This window comes from Antechinus flavipes, chromosome 1 (assembly GCF_016432865.1).
Source record: "Antechinus flavipes isolate AdamAnt ecotype Samford, QLD, Australia chromosome 1, AdamAnt_v2, whole genome shotgun sequence".
In the NCBI taxonomy this organism is placed as follows: Eukaryota; Metazoa; Chordata; class Mammalia; order Dasyuromorphia; family Dasyuridae; genus Antechinus; species Antechinus flavipes.
Window position 1 is genome coordinate 265,207,698 of NC_067398.1, and position 24,382 is coordinate 265,232,079.

At 34.8% G+C, this 24,382-nt stretch overlaps 1 protein-coding gene across 1 annotated transcript in view; it reads right to left on the minus strand.

Annotated features, from left to right (window-relative positions):
* Positions 1-5,766, minus strand: part of TMC5 (transmembrane channel like 5) — an 84,579-nt gene extending 78,813 nt beyond the window's left edge. Inside the window, 3 exon segments of the mRNA XM_052001764.1 lie at positions 4,069-4,232; positions 5,027-5,312; positions 5,315-5,766. Coding sequence (XP_051857724.1) covers positions 4,069-4,232; positions 5,027-5,312; positions 5,315-5,720 — 856 coding nt within the window. The 5' untranslated portion in view covers positions 5,721-5,766.
* Between the last annotated feature and the right edge of the window lie 18,616 nt (positions 5,767-24,382).

Below are 24,382 nucleotides of genomic sequence, written 5' to 3' on the forward strand. Positions count from 1 at the left end.
CACAGTTTGATAACTTTTTGGGCATAATTCCAGATTGCTCTCCAGAATGGCTGGATTCGTTCACAACTCCACCAACAATGCATCAGTGTCCCCGTTTTCCCGCATCCCCTCCAACATTCATCATTATTTTTTCCTGTCATCTTAGCCAATCTGACAGGTGTGTAGTGGTATCTGAGAGTTGTCTTAATTTGCATTTCTCTGATTAATAATGATTTGGAGCATATTTTCATATGTCTATAAATAGTTTCAATTTCTTCATCTGAGAATTGTCTGTTCATATCCTTTGACCATTTATCAATTGGAGAATAGTTTGATTTCTTATAGATTAGAGTCAATTCTCTATATATTTTGGAAATGAGGCCTTTATCAGAACCTTTGATTGTAAAAATGTTTTCCCAGTTTATTGTTTCCCTTCTAATCTTGTTTGCATTTGTTTTGTTTGTACAAAAACTTTTCAATTTGATATAATCAAAATTTTCTATGTTGTGGTCAATAGTGATCTCTAGTTCTTCTTTGGTCATAAATTCCTCCCTCTTCCACAGGTCTGAGAGGTAAACTATCCTATGCTCTTCCAATTTATTTATCATCTCATTCTTTATGCCTAGATCATGAACCCATTTTGACCTTATCTTGGTGTACGGTGTTAAGTGTGGGTCAATGCCTAGTTTCTGCCATACTGATTTCCAATTTTCCCAGCAATTTTTGTCAAATAATGCATTCTTATCCCAGAAACTGGTGTTTTTGGGTTTGTCAAACACTATATTATTAAAGTTATTGGCTGTTTTGTCCTTTGAACCTAACCTATTCCATTGATCAACTATTCTATTTCTTAGCCAATACCAGATGGTTTTAGTAACTGCTGCTTTATAATATAATTTTAGATCTGATACAGCTAGGCCACCTTCATTTGATTTTTTTTTCATTAATTCCCTTGAAATTCTTGACCTTTTGTTTTTCCATATGAACTTTGTTGTTATTTTTTCTAATTCATCAAAGTAGTTTTTTGGGAGTCTGATTGGTATAGCGCCACCAAATCTATTTTTTAAAGAATTGTTTTCTCCAGTCAATTTCTATGCTTCCTTTTCCAAGCTATTGACTTTTCCCCTCAAACTTTCATAATTCTCTTGCATAGCTCTCATTTCTTTCCCCCATTTTTCTTCTACCTCTTTTAAAAGATCCTTTTTGAACTTTTCCAAGAGAGCTTTTTGAGCTGGAGACCTGTTCATATCCTTCTTTGAGGCTTTACCTAATTTTGCCTTTGTTCTTTTGGGTTTGTGTTCTGATCTTCCCTGTCTCCATAGTAGCTTTCTATAGTTAGAGTTCTTTTTGGTTTTTACTCATTTTTTAAAGTTGAGGTCTGCTCCTAGGACAGGGGAGATTATCTTAAGCTTTTTTTGAAGGGGGAAAGGGTTTTCTCACTGGCTGTGCTGGCACTAGTGGTACTTCAGGCTTTCCCCACTGTGTTTGGTAGGCCTAGCCAAGTTATGCTGGGGTCAAAGGGGCTCACAATTTGCCCTTTTGAAATTGCATTGGAAGTCTCACAGCTGGTCTGTTAATCTACTCCTTTTCTAAATCAAGACAGAGTAGCCAATGATGCTATATTTTGGCTAAGAGCCTCCTACTAGATTCCCGTGTCAGGCCTCCCTGCCCTGGGCCTTCTCACTCTATGCCTGTGCTAGGCTGCATTCCCCCACTCACCCAATTCAGACAGATCTTTCCTGAAGTCCTTGCAAGATATCTTAAGCTGGAAAATTATTACACTCTGAATGTTTTGGGATTTTTTCACTCCAAAATCCATTCAGAGGTTTGATCTAATTGATTCTAAGGGAAGCTGAGGAAAATTCAAGCAATATCCTGTCTACTCTGCCATTTTAGATCCAGGACTTTTAACCTTTTTGGGGTGTCATGGAACCTTGTGATAATCTGGTGAAGCCTATGGATCCCTTTTCAAAATAATATTTTAAATGCATAAAATTAAATTCACAAGATTACAAAGAAAAACAATTATATTGAAATATAGCTAAGAAACTTATTTTTAATTCATAGATTTAGAATCTTTAGATTAGATGATCTTTTTCTAGAATCATTTTCAGTTTTAATATTTTATTTTTTCCCAACAATAACTGGCAATATTAAATGCCAGTCTTTCAATAGAGAAAAGGAAGGAAAGTAGGTCTCTGTTAGAAGTTACTTGGTGGGGTAGCTAATAGTGCAGTGAATAGAGCACTAGCTTTAAAGTTAGGAGGAGTGAGTTCAAATCTGGCCTTAGATACTTATTAGCTGTGTGACCCTGAGCAAGTCACTTAACCCCAATTGCTCCCCAAATTTAAAAAAAAAAAGAGAGATAAAATTAACTTTGCAATGTGTATAATAAACTCACTAAAAAGAACCTTTCTAAGTTTTCCTTTCAAAAATATTCATCTCAAGTATCTTCATTTTCAAGCAAAAAGAAAATTGGGGCAGCTAGGTGGTACAGTGCATAGAGCATTAAATCTGAAATCAGGAGAACCTGAGTTCAAATTTGGCCTCAGACACTTAACACTTCCTAGTATGACCCTGGACAAGTTACTTAACCTCACTTGTCTCAGGGGGAAAAAAAAAGATTGGATTCTCTTAGAATTCAGTCTTCTCAGTAATGGTGTCACATTGCTTTTAATAAACTTTGCAAAGAAAAAAGAAAAGAAAAAAATTATTGCAGTTTACATTTCTATAGCACATGTACATATGCTATCTCATTTAAACCTCATAAAATTGATTGTAACAGGTAACATAGGGAATGTATTATTATCTCCCTTTTACAGATGAATAAACTAAAATTCAGAGAGGTAAATTACTTGCTTTCAATGACATAGTTTGAGTGGATACTCTGATGGGAGTTGAAGAAACCCCAACAATTCCAAGGTATTTATGAATTCAACCAAGTTCAGTGTTCTTTTTGCTATACGATTCTGTCATTCAAATGTTTTCAGAGGGGTAAGGTTCCTGGGAAATCTGCCTTATTTACATCTACATTGAGTCTACTCAGAAGTCAAATAGCAATAAGACTTAAACTTGCAAAGGGGAGGTATGATTTTAGGCTGTATAAGTAAGTAGTCTTTCCTGGGATAGAAGATCATGCTGGAAAGAACATTGAACTTAAAATCAGAGGGACAAATTTTGGGTCTCAGCCATGGAAAACTGAATATTCAATCACTTATTCTGTCTAAACTGCTCTTTCATACACCTTTTAAACATGAGTAAGACCATTTGATCTACCTAACATGCAGAATTGCTGCAGGGACCAACCACTGAGATAATTTATACATTTGTTCTTATAAAATGCTATGTGACTATGGATTGCTAAGAGACCAATAAATTAATCTGCATACTCAAAGAAGTTTTCAGTGGAGGCAATGTCTGGATATCTAGATAGTTGAAGGTCACTTTTTTTTTTTCTGAGGCAATTGGGGTTACTTGGTAGATTATTGTTCCATCTACACTGGACCAAAACCACTTCAGTGACTTGCCTGGAGTCACACAGCTAGGAAGTGTTAAGATCAAATTTGAACTCAGATCCTGCCGACTTCAGGGCTGGTGTTCTAACCACTGCACCACCTAGCTGCCTCTGAATTAACAAATGAGAAAAACATTTACATTTCTTAATAGAAAGGATGTGAAAAGAAGAATTAAAAGACCTATGGAGAAAACTGAGGCAGATCATGCTAACATGTAAGTGCGTAAGGTCACATTTGAACTCAGTTGTTTTGACCTCCAAAAACTAGTACTCTATTGCACCTTTTAAACTCCATGGGGAGATGGACTAGATTTTATATCATTTGTATCCCACTGTAGTGCCTACTACCACACTTGTGCCACAAAAGATACTCCATAATACACATGGGGTTTACTGACTGAATATCACTAAATTATGTTAAACTAAGATGATGAAAATCATAATGTATTTGTAAGTTACTAATATTTAACTTACATTTAACATATAAGTTATTAGTATTTACTCTTTCTTAAGACATCATGTTTAATTTCTTAGTGGGTCACAATCCTATATATTTGATTTTGGAAAATACTTACTATATCCACTGTCATCAGAATATGGCACAGGACGCTCAGTGTATAGAGATGAAGGCTGCCTTGAGGTCATTTGGAAAGATTCTGGGTAATCTCGATTCCTTCTTTCAGGAGATCTTGAGGTCTGATGGAAGGTAGGGTAACTCTGAAGGGCTCTATTGCGCAACCTGAGAGAAAAATCCAGAATGATAATCTTTGTTACCCCCACTATAGTATGATTTGACAAAGTTAATAAAGTTTCAAGCACTTAAACAGTGGGATTTACTAAACAAGGGTTCTCTTCAGAAACACATTTACTTTCCATCCACAACTTGCGAAATGAGGGAAGAGAGAAAAGAGGAGGAAGGCAAAAGATTGAACTTCATGACTGATGAATTTTAGAAGCTTCTCTGAGAAAAAGGGCCCTGATCCTAATTTAGGTCCATCTTGTGGGGACAAAAGTCACAAAAATATATGGCCATGTAAGTAGGTGTAATTTAACTCAAGCCAAGTAATTTTGTTTAATTCCATAGATTTTATTGTCAATTTTCTTGGCATGTAGTTGGGCAAAATACCTCCTGATAATTACTTATATTTTCTCTTCAATGGTTATAAATTAACCTTTTTCATTTTTGATAACTGGTCATTTAGTATTGTTCTTTGTATTTTCTAATTCAAGTTAGCCAATAGCTTATCTATTTTATTAGTTTTTTCCCTGAAAAAAAACTAGCTTCTAGTTTTATTTGTTGAAATAAAAATCTTTCAATTGTATTCATTTGTTCTTTGAGTTTTAGAATTTCTATTTTTTTGGTGTTTACTTGGAGATTTTTATAATTTGCTGTTTTTCTAAAGTCCTTTTATATGTATGCCCATTTTATTGATCTGTTTTTTCTCTTTTATTGATAAATGTTTTCCAATGACTTTACAATCTGAGAACTAGCCTCCACCCTCATCAGACGTCACGCTCTTGACACTTACTTACCCTCTGCCCATTTCTGGATTGTCTGCATAGGAGTTGCCATGATTGTCCTGAGTAACTTGGTTATATGTACCCCTCCAATTATCTGGAGCACTCAGGTTGTCTTCAGCACCTGGATAGTCTGGAATTTCCAGAGAGCCTGGATAGCTCTGATTGTTTCTGGTTTTTAAAGAGTGCAAATTGTTCCTGGAGCTCAAATAGTCTTTGGCACCCATATGATAGTTCTTGGAACTTGATCTGTAAGCATTATTCCTAGGATCTGGATCATCTGGACTGTCTCTGGAGTCTGATAGTTCTCAGTCTCAGGATAGTCGGGGATCACCGGGAAGCCCAAGTCTGGGTTGTATCTGGTCCTCGAATGGTGGGAACTGTTCCCAGGGCCTGGGTAGTCAGGATTCCTCTGGGATCTTGAAAAAGCTGGATTTATATGGGAACCTGGATATTCTTGATGATTCCTGAAGCCTAGATTGTCTAAATAGTCCTCAGTTCCAGCATAATCTGGATGGTTCAAAGCATCAGGATAGTCAAGATAATTGTGAGTGCTTGAATACTTTGCATTGTTTTTGGATTTCAAATTGCTGGAATTCTTTCTGGAATATGGATAGTCTGGACTATTCTGGGAGTCCAGATTTACCCTAGAGAAGTCTGGGTAATTGGGATCTTCTTCATAGCCTTGGTTCCTATAGAAGGCAGTCATGTTGGAGAATGATGTATTATTATTTCTCTTAACCCAAGGTCTTCTTAGTCAGCAATTACTCCTTTTTTAACTCTAGAAAGGAGGGGTGGGTGGGAAGAGAGAGAGAGAGAAAACTCAACTTTATTTCCTTCCATGGACAATAGGCTATAGATAAATTAGACAAATGAAAGTGTTCTCCATAAAATAAGAAATTATTCAACAGAATTCCATTAGAAGGGTCATTATATCAAAGTACCAGGTAAAAGGACAACACTTACAGAGAAGAATCAGAAGGTAATGCTATCTCAAGGACCTCATAAATGGATTAATTTCAATTCCACAATTGTTCAGTGAATATTCTGAGTTTTTAATATATGTATCTCCCACCTCTGATCCTTTGTACAGGTTGTTCCACCATGTTCTCTCTTTTCTCCTCTGTCTCTTAGAATCCTTAATTTCCTTTCAAAATCCACCTGAGGCACCACTTCCTCCCCTAAGTCTTTTCTAGAACTCTTCTTCTCCCCCCAGTTGTTAGTGCTTTTAAACTCCTCAAATTACCTTGTGTTTGTTTGTGTACACATCTCTCTACAAAATCCTACTCTATAGGATACTACTCCCAAAAGTCTAATATCATGTAGTTAATCCTAGATTTTAGAAGGTTATGGTAGTGAAGCACAAAATCTGGACATTCTACCAGGCTAGAAAAACTCTGGGGACAGTCTCAGCTACCTTTCCAAGGTCCAGCCTAGTAAGTATAGACTGATCCCTCCAAGTATGGCCATTTGTTGATGGAAATAAAGATAAAATGTGTTTCAGTCCTATGTATTTCCCTTTTTCTTCTTCAGTGATGACAGCAGGAAGAGCGGTAGGCAAAAGTGGTGGGCTAAAAGTCAGATTTTATAATTAGCATAATTCTGATATTCTATCTGTGAGATATTTGTCTAGGAGATACAGTACTCTAGGAAGTGAATCATATTAGTCTTGACATTTTCATTTTTAAATGAAACCAGAAGACAAAGATGTTTTCTGAAAAAAAGAATGATTCCCAAGTGCTCATTGAAGAGACAGATAGAAAGTAGTTTATAGAATTGATTTTATACCAGAGTAACCAAAATATCATTGCAGAAGCAACAACAACAAAAAAAATCATTTAAAGAGTTATGTGATTATCTCATGATGAATATTTGCAAAAAAGAAAACCATAATAATAAGAGTAATTGCAGCTTTGGATCCAATATTTGTTGCAATGATTGATGGGATGGAAAATGTCTATAAAGAACTCAATGTAAACTTCCAAATTAAATCAATTTATATATTACCTGTGTGACTTCATAGCAAGTTTAGCATAGAGAAGAATGATTTTTTTTTTAAAATCACAAAATGTGGTTCATAAGAAAACAATTTATATGATAAAAATATCATAAAGACAAACAACTTGGAAAAACTTAAGAACTCTCATCAATGTAATGATCTACCATGAAACCAAAAGACTAATAATGAAGCATTTGATCCTTCACCTGACAGTGAGGAATTAAGATCATGGATCAAAATTATTAATCGGAATTAAGCTCATAAGCAGAATAAGACAAACTTTTTTATTTCAATAGAATTGATTTTTCAAAATACATGCAAAGGTAGTTTTCAACATTCACTTTTGCAAAACCTTGTGTTCCAAATTTTTCTTCCTTTCTTCCTTCCTCCCCTCTCCCTAAGTCAGCAGACAATCCGATATAGATTGCAATTCTTCTAAATCTATTTCCATATATATCATGCTACGCAAGAAAAAATCAGATCAAAAGGGAAAGAAATATAGAAAAAAACATATAACAAACAACATTAAATGTGAAAATACTATGTTTCTATCTATATTCAGTCTCCATAGTTCTCTCTGGAAGAAGATGGTACTTCCCAAACAAATCTATTGGAATTGTAAGACATACATTTTTATATACACAGGGGATAATTTGTCTTGCTTGACTATGCTTTGTTAAAATGATTTTTTTTTTCTTTTCAATGCAGGGGGTATAAAACAGAAAGAAAATTTAAAAAAACTACTGAGAAAAAAGAAAAAGAAAATGTGTTTCAGTAGTAAACAAAAAAATAAAAGTGAGAAAAAACTACAAAGATTCATGATAAATATCATAAATATCACAAAAATTCAAGAAGAGAGCCAGGACACTGGCAGCTAGTTTATAATGACTAGAGGAACTTGGAGTCAGGGACTGCCAAGTTCAAATCCTACCTCAGACACATTAGTTATGTAATTTTGGGCAAGTCACTTCACCTCTCTCATCTGTAAAATGGAGATAATAATTGTATCTTTTCCCAGTGTGTCTGGGAAAAACAAGATGACATGTAATATGTTTTGCAAAATTTAAAGCTCTATATAAATGTTATATTATTATGTATTATTGTTGTTATTGTTAGTGTTACTATGGATTATCAGTCTTAACAGGATTTCTGAAAAACTACAAAATTCTATGGTAGAAGCAGAGACACAGAAGAAAGAGTCCCATCTCTGAATCTCCCCACTCTTATTTCCAGCAGCAACAAGCTTTGCAAGACTTAAATACAAAAGTTCAAGAGCTGGGATAATAGATACCCTTTTGAAGACTTGGAGAAAAATAAATATTTTCTCTGAAAAGGAGAGCATTTAAAATCATAGAAAAAGCTAGGGTGCAATTCTTCAGAGATAACTATTCTCTCTTAAAAGAAATGGCTCAGTGCATGATATCTCTGCATCCACTAACTGCTTATCAAGATGGAACTGCAGATCAATTGGGGTGAACAGTGAACAGACTGTCTGTTTAGGAAAGAAGAGATAATAGACTTTCCCTGCTGTTAAATTTTGATAGGTCTATATATTTTTTTAAAAATTATGTTAATTAAGTGGAGGGAAAGACACAAAGATCCAGGAGGAGTAGGCATAAGTCTGTTGTAATAGAAACAATTTTGCCTATGATAAAACTCCTCACTGAAGAAATTAGCATCCAGAAAAGTAAAATTATAAACAACCTGAGGGAAGGGATTGTTTCTTACAGTTTAATAGTTCCCATCCACTTTGCCTGATATAATGCTCAACATACACATGGATATGCCTCACCCTTCCACTTTTCTCTCAGAAAAAAAAAAAAATTCCCTTCGAGAATGGTGAATGGAGAATATCTGAGCATTCATGCCTCTTTGTGAGCTACATCTGGATTGACTTATGTGGACATACATGGGTAAAACACCACACTATTCCCCTTATATCAGAAAGATTAGTGTTACGTGACTAAAATAAATCAATTAACAAAAAAGAGAAGGCAACAATGCGGCAATTCAAGGCAATTCTAATAGATTTGAGATGGAAAATGCCAATTACATCCAAAGAGAGAACTGTGGAGACTGAATCTGGATTGAAACATAATGTTTTCACTATTTTTTTTTCCTTTTGGCCTGATTTTTTTTTATTAAAGCTTTTTTTTATTTTCAAAACATATACATGGATAATTTTTTTCATCATTTTATTCTTTATTTTTCTTTTTCATTAAACTTTTTATTTTCAAAATATATCATACATAATTTTCAACATTCTCCCCTGCAAAACCTTGTGTTCCAATTTTTCCTTCCCTTCCCTCAGATGCTAAGTATATATTTAGCATATGCTAGTTTCTATACATATTTGCACAATTATAATGCTGAACAAGAAAAATCAGATCAAAAAGAAAAAAACTAGAGAAATAAAACAAAATGCAAGCAAACAACAATAGAAAGAGTGAAAATACAATGTTCTGATCCACTCTGATCCACAATCCTCTCTTTGGGTGCAGATGGCTTTCTTCACAACATGATCTTTGGAACTGATCATCTTATTCAACTTATTGTTGTAAAAAGCCACATCCATCATGATTGATCATTCTATAATATCACTATTGACATGTACAATGATTTCCTGGTTCTACTCACTTCACTTAGCTTAAGTTCATGTAAGTCTCTCCACACCTCTCTGAAATCATCCTACTGATCACTTCTTTTTTTTTTTTTAAATATAACATTTTATTTTATTTTATTTTATAATAACTTTATATTGACAAAAATCCATGCCAGGGTAATTTTTTTTACAACATTATCCCTTGTACTAGTTTCTGTTCCGATTTTCCCCCTCCCTCCCTCCATCCCCTCCCCTAGATGGCAAGCAGTCCTATATATGTTAGATATATTATAGTATATCCTAGATACAATATATGTTTGCAGAACTGAACAGTTCTCTTGTTGCACAGGGAGAATTGGATTCAGAAGGTAAAAATAACCTGGGAAGAAAAACGAAAATGCAGATAGTTCACATTCGTTTCCCAGTGTTCTTTCTTTGGATGTAGCTGCTTCTGTCCATCATTTATCAATTGAAACTGAGTTAGGTCTCTTTGTCAAAGAAATCCACTTCCATCAGAATACATCCTCATACAATATCGTTGTCGAAGTGTATAATGATCTCCTGGTTCTGCTCATTTCACTTAGCATCAGTTCATGTAAGTCTCTCCAAGACTCTCTGTATTCATCCTGCTGCTCTTGCAAAACTTTGTGTTGCAAATTTTTCCCTCTCTTCCTCCCATTCCCTCCCCTAGATGGCAAGTAATCCAATATATATTAAACATGTGCAATTCTTCTATACATATTTCCACAAATATCATGCTGCATGAGGAAAATCAGATCAAAAAGGAAAAAATGAGAAAGAAAACAAAATGCAAGTAAACAATAATAAAAAGAGTAAAAATACTATGTTGTGATTCACACTCAGTTCCCACAGTTTTCGTTCTGGGTGTAGATGGCTCTCCCCATCACAAGACCATTGGAACTGGTCTGAATCATCTCATCGTTGAAGAGAGCCATGTCCATCAGAATTGATCATTGTATAATCTTGCTGTTGCTGTGTAGAATGGTCTCCTAATTCTGCTCATTTCACATAGTATGAATTCATGTAAGTCTCTCCAGACTTCTTTGAAATCATCCTGCTGATCATTTTTTATAGAACAATAACACTCCATAACATTCATATATTTGATTTTGAAAAATCATATATGATTTTTCTTGTACAATATGACAAATGTGGAAATATGTTTAAAAAGATTGTACATATTTAACCAATATCAGATTTACTTGTTATCTTGGAAAAGGAGAAAAACTTAATACACAAAATTTTACAAAAACACGTATTGAAAACTCTCTTTACATGAATTTGGAAAAATAAAATACTATTGGGGGGAAAAAAAGAAATTTAAAGCCCTTTAAAAAAGAGAGAGAGAAATCCCTTTGCAGAAGAGGCAGTGCTTATCTGGAGGGGGAGGCATTTGTAGGGAAGAATTTGCTAATGTCCCTGAGTTCCAGGAGATGATGGGATCTGGGGCAATAAAATACAAATGTAATTAAGTATAAGCAGACCTCATTTTTATTGCATCTTGCTTTGTTGTTCTTTGCAAATAATTTGTGGTTTTGTTTTTTAAAAATTGAAGATGTCTGACAATCCTGCATTGAATTTATTAACGGAGTTTTAGAATAATAATAGCATGTACTCACATCATGTCTCTGTCTCATATTTTGGTAATTTTCACAATATTTCAAATTTTTCATTATGATTATATTTGTTATGGTGATCTTTGATCACTGTTCTTTGCTATTACTATCTAGGGCTCTACCAACTGTTCCCATTTAAGACAACAGTTAATCACAAATATTATGTGTGTTCTAAATGCTCTTCTCACACTGGCTATCCCATTTCTCTCTCCCTTTGGGTTCCCACTTCTCAGAAACACAACAATATTGAAATTAGACCAATTAATAACCCTACAATGGCTTCTAAGTGTTCTTGTGAAAGGAACTCTCTCTAAATCAAAAGCTAGAAATAATTGTGCTTAATGAGGAAAGCAAGTTGGGGAAGCTGAAATAGGCCAAAAGCTAAACCAGTAGTTCTTAAATGTGGTAGACAGAATCTTTGGAATCTATGAAAGCCTTTCAGAAAGGCTACAAATTCAAAATTAATTTTTACTTGTAATATCTATAAATATAATTGACATATACAAAAACTCTGAATAGATCCTTAATAATTTTGTTAGTATAAATATACTGAGAACAAAAGTTTGAGACTCACTGAGCTAAATCAGTCAGCAGTTATCAAAATCAAGGCAAGACACTCCACCAATAAAAATATTACAACTCAGAAGAAACTTAGGATTTTTTTTAACAATAAAGTATTTCTGTGATATATGAATATTATAGAATATTATTGTTCTGTAAGAAATAATCAGCAGGATGATTTCAGAAAGGCCTGGAGAGACTTACATGAAGTGATGCTGAGTGAAATGAGCAGGACCAGGAGTTCATTATATACTTCAATAACAATACGATATGATGATCAATTCTGATGGACGTGATTCTTTTCAATAATGAGAAGAACTAAATCAGTTCCATTTGTTCAATAATGAATAGAACCAGCTACAGCAAAAGAACTCTGGGAAGTGAGTGTGAACTACTACATAGCATTCCCAATCCCTCTATTTTTGTCCACCTGCATTTTTTATTTCCTTCACAGGTTAATTGTACATTATTTTAAAGTATGATTCTTTTTGTGCAGCAAAATAACTGTATGGATATGTATACTTATGTTGTATTTAATTTATACTTTAACATATTTAACATGTATTGGTCAACCTGCCATCTTGGGGAGAGAGTGGGGGGAAGGAGAGGAAAATTGGAACAAAAGGTTTTGCAATTGTCAATGCTGAAAAATTATCTATGCATATATCTTTTAAATAAAAAGCTATAATAAAAAAATAAAGTATTTCAACTTAAGGTATATACACATTTTAATCATAATGCTATCATACACTTAATAGATTATGGTATAGTATAAACATAACTTTGATATGCACTGGGAAATAAAAAAAAATTCCTGCAACTCACTTTATTGAAATAATTGCTTTATTGCAGTGGGTCTAGAACTAAACCTGAAATATCTCCAAGGTTTACCTGTATCAAGGTAAACTATGAAAGTTCAATAGAGATGGCAAGCCAGGAGATGTTGTCTTTCTCTGACTGACCTATGGATCCCGAGTTAAGAACAGCAAACATTTTGGTACCCTTAACCTTTCCCTTTTGAATCTCTTAAAGAATAAAGGAGAGCCCAGCTTCCAAAATTGTAGTTCGTGATTCCATATGGGGTCTCATAACTTAATGTGGGAGATGCAAAATTATGATTTATTTTTGGTACATGTTTAATTTGTATACCAATTTTATATATCTAGATACCCCAGGTCACATAAAAATTTCTTGGACAAAAAGGGGTTGTGAGTAGAAAAATTTTAAGAAGACTTGGCCTAAAAATGTTTGTGGCAGCCCTGTTTGTAGTGTCTAGAAGCTGGAAAATGAATGGATGCCCATCAATTGGAGAATGGTTGAGTAAATTGTGGTATATGAACATTATGGAATATTATTGTTCTATAAGGAATGACCAGCGGGATGAATATAGAGAGGACTGGTGAGACTTACATGAACTGATGCTACGTGAAATGACCAGAACTAGGAGATCATTATGTACCTCAGCAATGATACTGTGTGAGGATGTATTCTGATGGAAGTGGATCTCTTCGATAAAGAGAGCTAATTCAGTTTCAATTGATCAAAGATGGGCAGAAGCAGCTACACCCAAAAAAAGAACACTGGGAGATGAATATAAACTGCTTGCATTTTTGTTTTTCTTCCTGGGTTATTTATACCTTCTGAATTCAATTCTCCCTGTGCAACAAGAAAACTGTTCGGTTCTGCACACGTATATTGTATCCAGGATATACTGTAACCTATTTAACATGTAAAGGACTGCTTGCCATCTGGCGGAGGGGGTGGAGGGAGATAGGGGAAAAATTGGAACAGAAGTGAATGCAAGGGATAATGTTGTAAAAAATTACCCTGGCATGAGTTCTATCAATAAAAAGTTATTTAAAAAAAAAAAAAAGAAGAAGCCTTGGCCTAGAGTAATATGAGCAGTTTAGCTTTGTTGATCAAGGGTAAGATGGGAAATAGAAAAAGAAATTCAAAACAAGAATGCTTTCTGTAATATACTGATATATGTGGAATGTTCACAAGTCTCAGTTTTAAGTTTAATTTGCATTATTCACACTTTCAAAAGTGTATACAATTAATAAGATCAAATCAAGCCTTGATTTGTGACGTTTTCTAAATGCTTGTGTATAAATGCTCACATGGATGAAAAGCTGGATATACATTTTCATTGTAAACATTTACATTTAGAAATACCAGAAATTAGGAGTTGATTTACTGTTTCCTTGTTTGTTTAGTCTATTAAAAGTGTTGAAAATGCAGATTAATCTTAAAAATGAGTTCCTACATACATTCCCCCCTAGAATTAGGTTTATCAGTGCCCAGGTGATGCTTGTTTGAAATACAAACAAATCACAGGGACATGCTGGACATCAGCAGTAGTCAGGTAAATTAGGGAACAGGAGAAGAAATTCACCTATAAATTCCCCATGAGGTGACCTGAGGTATAAAAGAGAAGTCACACCTTTGAGTCTCAAATAGACTGTATATTCTATCAGCCATGTAAATATCCTTTGGATGGCCCTTGAGACCTGTATATAAACAGCAGAAGGTTCATAGGCTAGTAAAGTCATAACTAAGGTGAGGCAAATTGTGCTTTGTTCTCAAGTGCTAAATTTCAAGGACACCAACCATCCTTCAGCACTTTGTTTAGCAAGGAATCTCCTCTGTTCTTCTCACCTTGAGAACAGTTACAAAAACTTTTGTGGATGAAAGGCTCTCAATTTCCTGGTAGCATACAGAACTAAAAGAAACTTAACTGTTTCCAGTATCATTTGAATATGGGCCAGTTCCTTGAGATCTAAGATCTAGTAACTAGCACCATCTGCTGGAGGAGAATCAAATAGCAAAGTGGAACTAGGGACAATTTTGAGGTCTGCTTGTTGGGAGCAGACGCCAATCAATTGATATTTATTAAGCACCTACTACGCCTATTATGCCTACTGTGTGCCAGGCATTGGCATTGAACTTATAAAGACAGGCAAAAAATAGTCCCTGTTTTGATTCATTGAGCTCACTATTCAACAGGTGAGACAATACAGAAATATGTAAAAACAAATGATATACAGTCTAATTAGAAAACAATTAAAAGGCAAAAGGCCCTAGAATTGAGAGAGATTCTGGAAAATTTTATGTAGAAGGTGGGACTTTGAGGAAGGCAGTAAGCAGAGGTGAAAAGGATATGATGGGGAGTAAGGTGCAAAAAGACTGGAAATGTGGGAGGGGGCTGGGTTATGAAGGATTTGGAAGGCCAAGCAGAGGATTTTGTATTTGATCCTGGAGGTGTCAGGAAACCACAGAAGTTTATTAAGAAGGAGGGTGACATGATCAGATCCGTGTTTTAAGAAAATCACGTAGGTGGCTGAATGAAGAATGAATTAGAGTGGGGAGTGACTTGAGGCAGACCCACAAGAAAGCTTTTGGAATAATCAAGTAGGGAGGATATTTCTCTTTTTGTTTTTATTTTCTCTCCTAACGTGATTCATAAGACAATGTGTTTTTAAAAATTAATGTGCATGTATAACCAGGAAAAAATAAATTAAAAACAAAAAGGAATGCTTATTTGAAAGATTAAAAAAAAATCAAGTCATGAGGTGATAAGGGCCTATATCAAAGTAATGGCCACGGTCAGAGAGAAGGGAGTATATTCTACAGATGTTGCATAGGTAAAATCAACAGATCTTGGCAATAGTGTGGATATGGGGGAGGTGGGATGGGAGATAATGAGGAGTCCAGAAGGATTCCTTGGTTGGGAGTCTGAGAATCTGAGAGGATAGTGCCTTCTACAATAATGGGAAAGGTGGGAGAGAGGGAGGGTTTAGGAGGAAAAATAAGTTTTGTAAGGATATTTGATTTTTAAGATGTCTGAAAGATAATAGGAGGTTTAAGATCAAATATCAGCAGAGATATTCAAGCAGAAAAAGTAAATTTGAGAATCATGAGCATAAAGATGACAATTAGTGAGACAGTAAGGAGGATTTATAAAGGCTCTCTCAAATAGAATAATTAGCAATAGCAGAGGGTAAAGAATCATGGAAGAAGATCAGTCAGAGAGAAAATGACCTACAGGAATAAACCCTGGCCCCCTCCCTTGTTAAAGATACACCCCAAAAATGTCATAAGGAGTAAATAGGTATGTGGAGGAGCTCAAGTAGATGGATAAAATAGCTTTTGACTATAGATTTAGATATGAATTCTAAGTCCTGTTTTATGTAAATAAAATCATTCTAAGTTTTGAAGCCTTGTGAGTCTGAACAATTATAAAGATTGTGTGTGTGTGTGTATGTGTGTGTGTGTGTGTGTGTGTATGTGTGTGTGTGTGTATGGGTATCTATACCCTTAAGAATGCCAAATTCTGAAGTTCCCAGGTTTCACTCAGATGGAAGCAATGAGCCAGAGAAGTTAGAGGAGAGATCTTCCAGCCTAAGGATTATTGGTTTAAAACAGCAAGAGAGTTAAGAAAAGGAAAAAACTACAGTACAGTAGGGAAAGTATTAGAATTGTTGTGCAATTCTGGACAAGTCATTTCACTTGAACTTCAGCTTCTTTATTTGTAAAATGGATATAACAATGTGTATAGTATCTTCCTCACAGATGTAGAAAGGTCAATAAATCAATAGTAAGTATTTATCAAGCACCTACTAAGAATTATGCAAGGAATCATGTCTATCTGTGTGTATATACTTACATATACACATACACACATATAAATAGTTCTTTGTAGATCTTAATAAATTGTACTTAACAACAACTTCTCATCTTCCTCCTCTTCCTCCTCCTTCTCCTTTTTCTCCTCCTCCTCCCATTACTACTAGGGAAATTAGGAAAGGCTTCCATGAAAAGATGGCTTTTGAGTTAAACCTTGAAAGAATGTTTAGAATTGGTCTGGTAGAGCTTTGGGGAGAAGGGAACTTCAGGGAAAAGGAATATAATAAGGAAGGCACTAAACAGAGTACTCAATTGGGTCAGCCAAGAGGTCACGTTTCCTCAGGTGCCCATGGGAGTGATACCTTTCTTCCCCTTAGCTCCCTTCCCTAAACAATCAAAAGACTTTCCACTAGCCATGGGGAATTCCCTCCTCTTTTCACCTCTTCCTGCTGCTTCCTCTCCTTTCACTCCCAGGAGTGGTGGAGGCAAAGTAGACCTCTGGAGCACAATAAAAGAAATAAGAAACCAAGTTGGGGGAGAACTGTGGTCGGAATGGGAGAATGGTCATCCCCAGCTTTATAGGCTCACTGCCAATGAAAGACAAGTAACAGGTAGGGATGTAATACCCTAGAGACCTTACTGGGCTTGGGCAGCTCTGGTCAATTGAAGCATCCTTTCCCTACTTATACGAGCTTGTGGCCATCCCCATTAAATGAAATATTCCCTTTCCTGAGGCAACACCCTTGATCATAAAAAATAATTCTCCTCACTAGAGAAACCTGAACTTTGTTCCCAGGATTAACAGAATTCATAGAAGTACATCATAGCCCCGTTCTATCCCCAAAGCTTGGAGAACTCAGTGCCCTCCTACTTCGATCTCTACAGCCCCTTATCCACCAGACTGTCCTCTCTGTCACAAAATGCTGCCCTCCAAAAACAAACTGCAGTTTTTGCTCCAAGTGAAAAATATATGTTTCTAACACTAAGTCCACTCAGGGTGTGTCCAGGAAATAAGCCAGTAATCCTGTTTGGCTAGAACAAAGAGGGGTATATCCTTCTCCTCAAGGAAACAAGGAAAGAATAATCAGTATTAACCTCACATAGGCCCCAGAATTTTAGAGGATGGATTTCAAAGAATGTAGGGAAAGAATCCAAAGAGAGAACCCAATGGTCTAATAATTCTATAAGGCAAGAAAGTCTAAAAAACATGGAAATTTCACAGAATCACATTAAGCAATTGGAAGAGAATTCCTAAGCTAACAAATTCAACCCATAAATGAAAGGCATTTTCTTCTATCTGAAAAGTCTCCCAAGGTAGGGAAACCTAGTATCTATGGAGCCTGCTCATTCTCTTTTTTGTTTTGTTTTGTTTTGGTCTTTTGTTTGTTTTGCTGAGGGAATTGGGATTAAATGATTTGCCCAGGGTCACACAGCTAGGAAGTGTTAAATATCGTAGACTAAATTTGAACTCAAGTCATCCTGACTTCAGGGCTGGTTCTCTATCCACTGTGCCATCTAGCTGCCTCCTCCCCTCCCCCCCCCCCCATTCTCTTTTTGAAAATTCTAACTCTTAGGAAATTTTTCCTAGTATCTAGCCTCAACTTACCTCTTTGCAACATCTATCCATTGCTTCTGATCTTTTCCTCTGAAGTTAAATAGAATCTTCTATCTCACAATCTTTCAAATGTTTTGAGCACAGTGATCAAGTCCTCCCAGAGTCTCCTCTCCTCCAAACTAAACATTCCCAGTTCCATCATATGACATAAACTCAATGCTCTTTGCATCCTGATTGCTCTCTTCTGGGCACTTTCCATCTTATCAGTCTTTCTTAAACCATGACACAGAATAAAACTATCTAGGTCAGATCAGGTCTCAAGAGGGCAGAGAACAGTGGGATTGCCACTGCCCTATTTCTGGAAGCTATGCTTCTCTTAATATAGCCCAGGACTGTATTAGCTTTTGCAACTGTCATATCAGCATTGCTGATTAATGTTGAACTATCAATGCACTAAAACTATCAGATCTAATCAAACAAACTACTCGGATCTTCCCCACCTTGTACAGGAGAAATTGATCTTTTTATAGCTAAGTGTAAGACTTAAAATGTTTACTTATTGAATCGGATTTTGTTAGATTCTATGTCATTTACAAATTCTATGGTTTCATTGAAGTACTTCTCTGAATACTTCCTGACATGCTAACACTGAACTACAACAATGAAGTCCAGAAGTTCAACTAGTTCTGAATCTTTCCAATTGGTTTGTTGTCTGACTTACAGCTCTCCACAAAAAATATTATATATATATAAAAAAAAAAAACTTTATCAAGAGCTGATCTCTAAGAAATAAAATTCCAAGGAAAAAATTATTATAACTAGATAGTAATAAAAGTATAAATTGAAGATGGAAGAAAGAACATAATGGAAGATAAATACAGCAAACATATGACATACTATTGATACTATTTTTATTATCAAGGGAAGTAAAGGTCAGAATAAGCTATTGAATGCTAGGGACAATGATAAAAGGTATGGTAGGATGTGAAAAAGTTTTTCTCTTGTTTTGTTTTTTTAAAGATAAAGAAACTTGAAAATGTTTGTAGATAGCAGAAAAGATACAATAGATAGTGAGAGTCTGAAATGGTGTGTGTGTGTGTGTGTGTGTGTGTGTGTGTGTGTGTGTGACAAAGACTGAGACATGTGAGAAATAATTCAATGGATCCCTACTCTTTTTCAATCAGTTTTAATCAATTTGATATGATTCTGTAGGAGTAGTGATTATAAGTGTTATATTGGGGCCCCCAGAACTGTGAGCTGTAGATTCTAAGTTCACTAGTTTAATCTAAGGAAGTTAACTGGAGATCTTCCACCCTTATTTTTCCTTGTCATGATGATCAAGTCCAGTGTGATGGAGGTGACTTAATTACATGGAAAGTCCTTTTCTTTATTTTTGTCCAAAAAGCAAGTGACCATTTTGTCATTACCTTATCAGTGGAGATATTCCTTGCTTCAATCAATTTGTGACTCTGCTGACACTTTTGTTTATCTTATCTTATGTATCATATGTCAATCAATAAATCTTTTCATTTTACCATGCCTCTTTTGCATATTGGTGTATCAAACTAGAAATACAAGGTCCTAGAAGAAAGGGGTATCTCAGATCTATAAATGCTTTATATTAAACATGTTTTCAACTGGAAAATGAATGGATGCCCATCAATTGGAGAATGGCTGGGTAAATTGTGGTATATGAATGTTATGGAATATTATTGTTCTGTAAGAAATGACCAGCAGGATGAATACAGAGAGGACTGGCGAGACTTACATGAACTGATGCTGAGTGAAATGAGCAGAACCAGGAGATCATTATACACTTCGACAACGATATTGTATGAGGACATATTTTGATGGAAGTGGATTTCTTTGACAAAGAGACCTGAGTTTCAATTGATAAATGACGGACAGAAGCAGCTACACCCAAAGAAAGAACACTGGGAAACGGATGCGAACTATTTGCATTCTTGTTTTTCTTCCCGGGTTATTATACCTTCTGAATCCAATTCTCCCTGTGCAACAAGAGAACTGTTCGGTTCTGCAAACATATATTGTATCTAGGATATACTGCAACATATCCAACATATATAGGACTGCTTGCCATCTAGGGGAGGGGGTGAAGGGAGGGAGGGGAAAAATCGGAACAGAAATGAGTGCAAGGGATAATGTTGTAAAAAAATTACCCTGACATGGATTCTGTCAATATAAAGTAATTATTAAATAAAAATTTAAAAAAAAAAACATGTTTTCAGACTTTTTCTATGTATTCATTAGTTATGCTAATTTTTCTTCTTCTTTTTTTACATAAAAAAAAACTTTTTGTCTTATAGGATGGCTCTGTGGTAGGGAGAGATTATGATAATTAAAAAATGTCAATTAAAATTGATTAAAGAATTAAAGGAAAAAATGATCCACTAATCCAGAAGTTTTCAGCAAATCAAAATATATGGCTTGAAGATGTAAAAGGAATATCTGAGGTACAAAAGTTCTTTATAGAGTTTACAAGAAATAAAAATTCCTACAAATTTCAAGTTTTTGAACCTTCAAAGAGAATAATATTAAGTATTCAGAACAATACACATTCTTAAATCAGAATAAACTAGTTACCTAAATGTAAGATCTTTTATAATTTATTAGCTAAATAACTGAACGTTACAAAAAGAAATTTATGTAGGAAAAGAATAATGAAAGGTCAGTTAGTTGTTGTCCTTCATACTCGAAAAGGACCAAAAAGATATCACTATGTTAGAGTCCAATTACAGTATGTACAACTGTGGCTGATCAGACCAACACAAACTCGAAATGCTACACCACGGGTCAGACACAAATAGTCCCTATGAACATTTGGGGTGACTTCTCTAACTTTGTGCATCTCACATTTCTTTTGGGCCAATTCAATTCTATTTTGCTCATAGAACACAGCTTCTTTCTGATAAGGGCACGCCATGCTGGGCCAGTGTCTCCTATGTCATATAATTGATTCTAAAGGTCAGTAAGTAAAGCAATCCCAAGGGACAAGAGAGCAATAGACTAAGCCATTATCAGAGGGCCTAGGTGATTTTTTTGGACTTTGCTTTCTCACCTTCTTGCCTCTAACCTACCTCAATACATTGCCTTGGAGTTTGTTACTTCCCTCCTTATACTACAACAAAACTACAGCATTCTATTACCATGAGCTAGAATGGAGAAAATCTCCTTTTGCGGGATTAGAATTTATAAAGCCTCAGATCCAAACTCTTCTCTGGGACAAGATTCTCAGATCTCAGTTTCTTCCCTTCCAGGAAGAGAGCCTCAGATACCAGGTTCTTTTAATTATCAGATCTGAGTCATTACCAAAGCACTAAGGGTCAAAAGATAACAAATGGCAATTCTCATGAGAGGAAATATAAACTATCGACAAATACATTTTTAAAAAAAACTTCCAAATCATTCAATGTAAGAGGAATTATATTATAAGAAAAGTTCAAATTGAAACTCTTGTGAAGTTATACCTCATATTCGTTAAATGGGTAACAATGACAAAGGAAAATGACAGTTGTTGAAGGGCCTATAGGAAGACTGATGCATTCATTGTAATGGGATGAAATTGTGGAATAGCCCAACCATTCTGGAAATCAGCTTAGAAATTGGAAAATAAATTAGAAAGCAAAAAAGAAACTTTCACCCAGTGATACATTACTTATATTCCTGAGGTCAAAGACAGAAAGGACCCACATATACAAAAGTATTTATAGAATCACTTTTTGTTGTTGCAAAGAATTGGAAACAAAGTAGGTATCCAACTAATCACTGGTTGAATGAATTATGGCATATTAATGTGATGGAATTGTATTGCAAGTAATGATGAAAGGAATGGATTTAGAGAAAAATGGGAAACCTTATATGAACTGATGCAGAATGACAAAGAATCCCGAGAACAATTTATAAAAAGACTAATGCTATAAAAACTGACAACTTTGAAGGGCCTAAGAACTCTGACCAATACAATGCTAATTCCACTTCCAGATGACTAATGATGAAATAATTCAGAATATAGATTTAGAATAAGATATTTCAGATAAGGCCAATAAATACTTTTTTTTTGGCTTTAGTAAATCTGTTATAAGGGAGGGCACATATCAGGGAAGGTGTGAATGCTATAGCAGAAATTATGGAGAAAGTGGTAGTAATAGAAAAGAAACAATCAATGAAACATTAAAAAAATTCACAAGGAAGTTCTGAAAGGAACACAGACAAGGGCAGTGATGGCACTATTGTAATAAATTTTATTTATCTTTTGAAAATGTGTTATGTGCAAGCCATTCCCCAATTGATAAATGATCAAAGAATATGAACAGATAATTTTCAGATGAAGAAATTAAAAGCCATTTCTACTCATATGGAAAAAATGCTTAAATCACTATTAATTAGAAAAATACAAATTCAGATTGGCTAAGATGATAGGAAAAGATAATGACAAATATTAAAAGGAATGTAGAAAAACAAAGATACTAATGTATTGTTTATGGAATTGTGAAATGATGCAACCATTCTGAAAAGTAATTTGGAACTATGCCCAAAGGGCTATATATACTTTTGATCCAGTAGTGTCTTTACTGGACCTATATCCTAAAGAGATCATAAAAAAGGGAAAAGCACCCACATATGTAAAGATGTTTGTAGCAGCTCTTTTTGTAGTGGTAAGGATCTGAAAACTAAGTGGATGCCCCTGGAGTTGGGGAATGACTGAATAAGTTATAGCATATGAATGTAATGGAACATTATTGTTCTACAAGAAATGATGTTTGCTTGGTTTTTTTCTTTCTCATAATTTTCCCCTCTTTTGATCTGATTGTTCTTGTGCAGCATGACAAATGTGGAAATATGTTTACAAGAATTGCATTTGTTTAACCATAATGGATTGCTTGGTGTCTGGGGGAGGAGAATAGAGAGAGAAAAATTTGGAACACAAAGTTTTACAAAGGTAAATGTTGAAAGCTATCTTTGCATGTATTTGTAAAAACAAAAAGCTATTATTAAAAAAAAAAAGAAAAGAAAAGAAATGATTAGCAGGCTGATTTCAGAAAAGCCTAGAAAAACTGATGATGAGTGAAGTGAGCAGAACCAATAGAACACTGTACGCAGTGACAAGATTATGTGATGATCAACAATGATGGACTTTCAACAATGTGGTGATTCAAGCAATTCCAATAGATTTGGGATGGAAAATACCATCTGCATCCAGAGAGAAAACTATGGAGACTCAATGTGGATCAAAGCATAGAATTTTCACTTTTTGTTGTTATTCATTTGTTTGTTTTTCTTTCTCATGGTTTTTTCTCTTTTGATCTAATTTTTCTTGTACAACATAACAAATCTGGAAACATGTTTAAAAGAATTGCGCTCATTTAACCTGTAACATACTGCTTGCTGTCTTGGGGAGGGGGAAGGTAAAGTAGGGAGGGAAAAGCATTTGAAACATAAAGATTTCCAAAAGTGAATGTTGAAAACTATCTTTATGTGTATTTGGGAAAATAAAATATTATTAATACAGTGGGGAAAAAAGCTGTTATATGACAAACTATAATGTAATATGCAATCCTCTTTTTTTTTCTTACTTTTATATGATGACTGCCAAGGTAGTTTGATAAAAAACAAATATTTTAAATTTTTTAAAAGACAAAATTTAGAATTTTAACATTAAATACAATTGGACTGAACTTTCCAATTAAAAAAAGGCTTGTAGAAAGGATTCAAAAATAGACTAACTCACAAACATTTACTTTTTATTGCAGAAAATTTTAAATAGCTATAACCTAAAAGAATAGGGATTGGGTAGTTGCTCTTCAGTCTTTCACAAGATATGAGGCAATATTAGGAAATGTCAGAAAATTACTTGGTGTATCTCAGTGAGAGATATTTAGAGACATCAATTGTGAGTGGCTTGCTGAAGCATCAGACTAGATCTGATTGCTGAACATGAGTGGATGCTTATAACCATAACTCATAAGGTTTCTCTGCTCTTCCCCACTACCATGTAGTTATTATCTTTGCTGGTCATCTAAATTAATTTGAATCAATAGCATTTGATGATATGCCATAGTAGAAGCAACAACAAACCATTTTCCTTATGAACCTGGAGCACATTGTCCCAAAAATGCATATGCTTTCTTTTTGTTTTTTTAAATTATAGCTTTTTGTTTACAAGACATATGCATGGATAATTTTTCAGCATTGACCTTTGCAAAACTTTCTGTTTCTACTTTTCCCCTCCTTCCTCCCACCACCTCCCCTAGATGGCAGGTAGACCAATACATGTTAAATATGTTAAAGTATATGTTAAATACAATATATGTATACATATTTATACAGTTGTCTTGCTACACAAGAAAAATCGGATTTAGAAAGAAGGTAA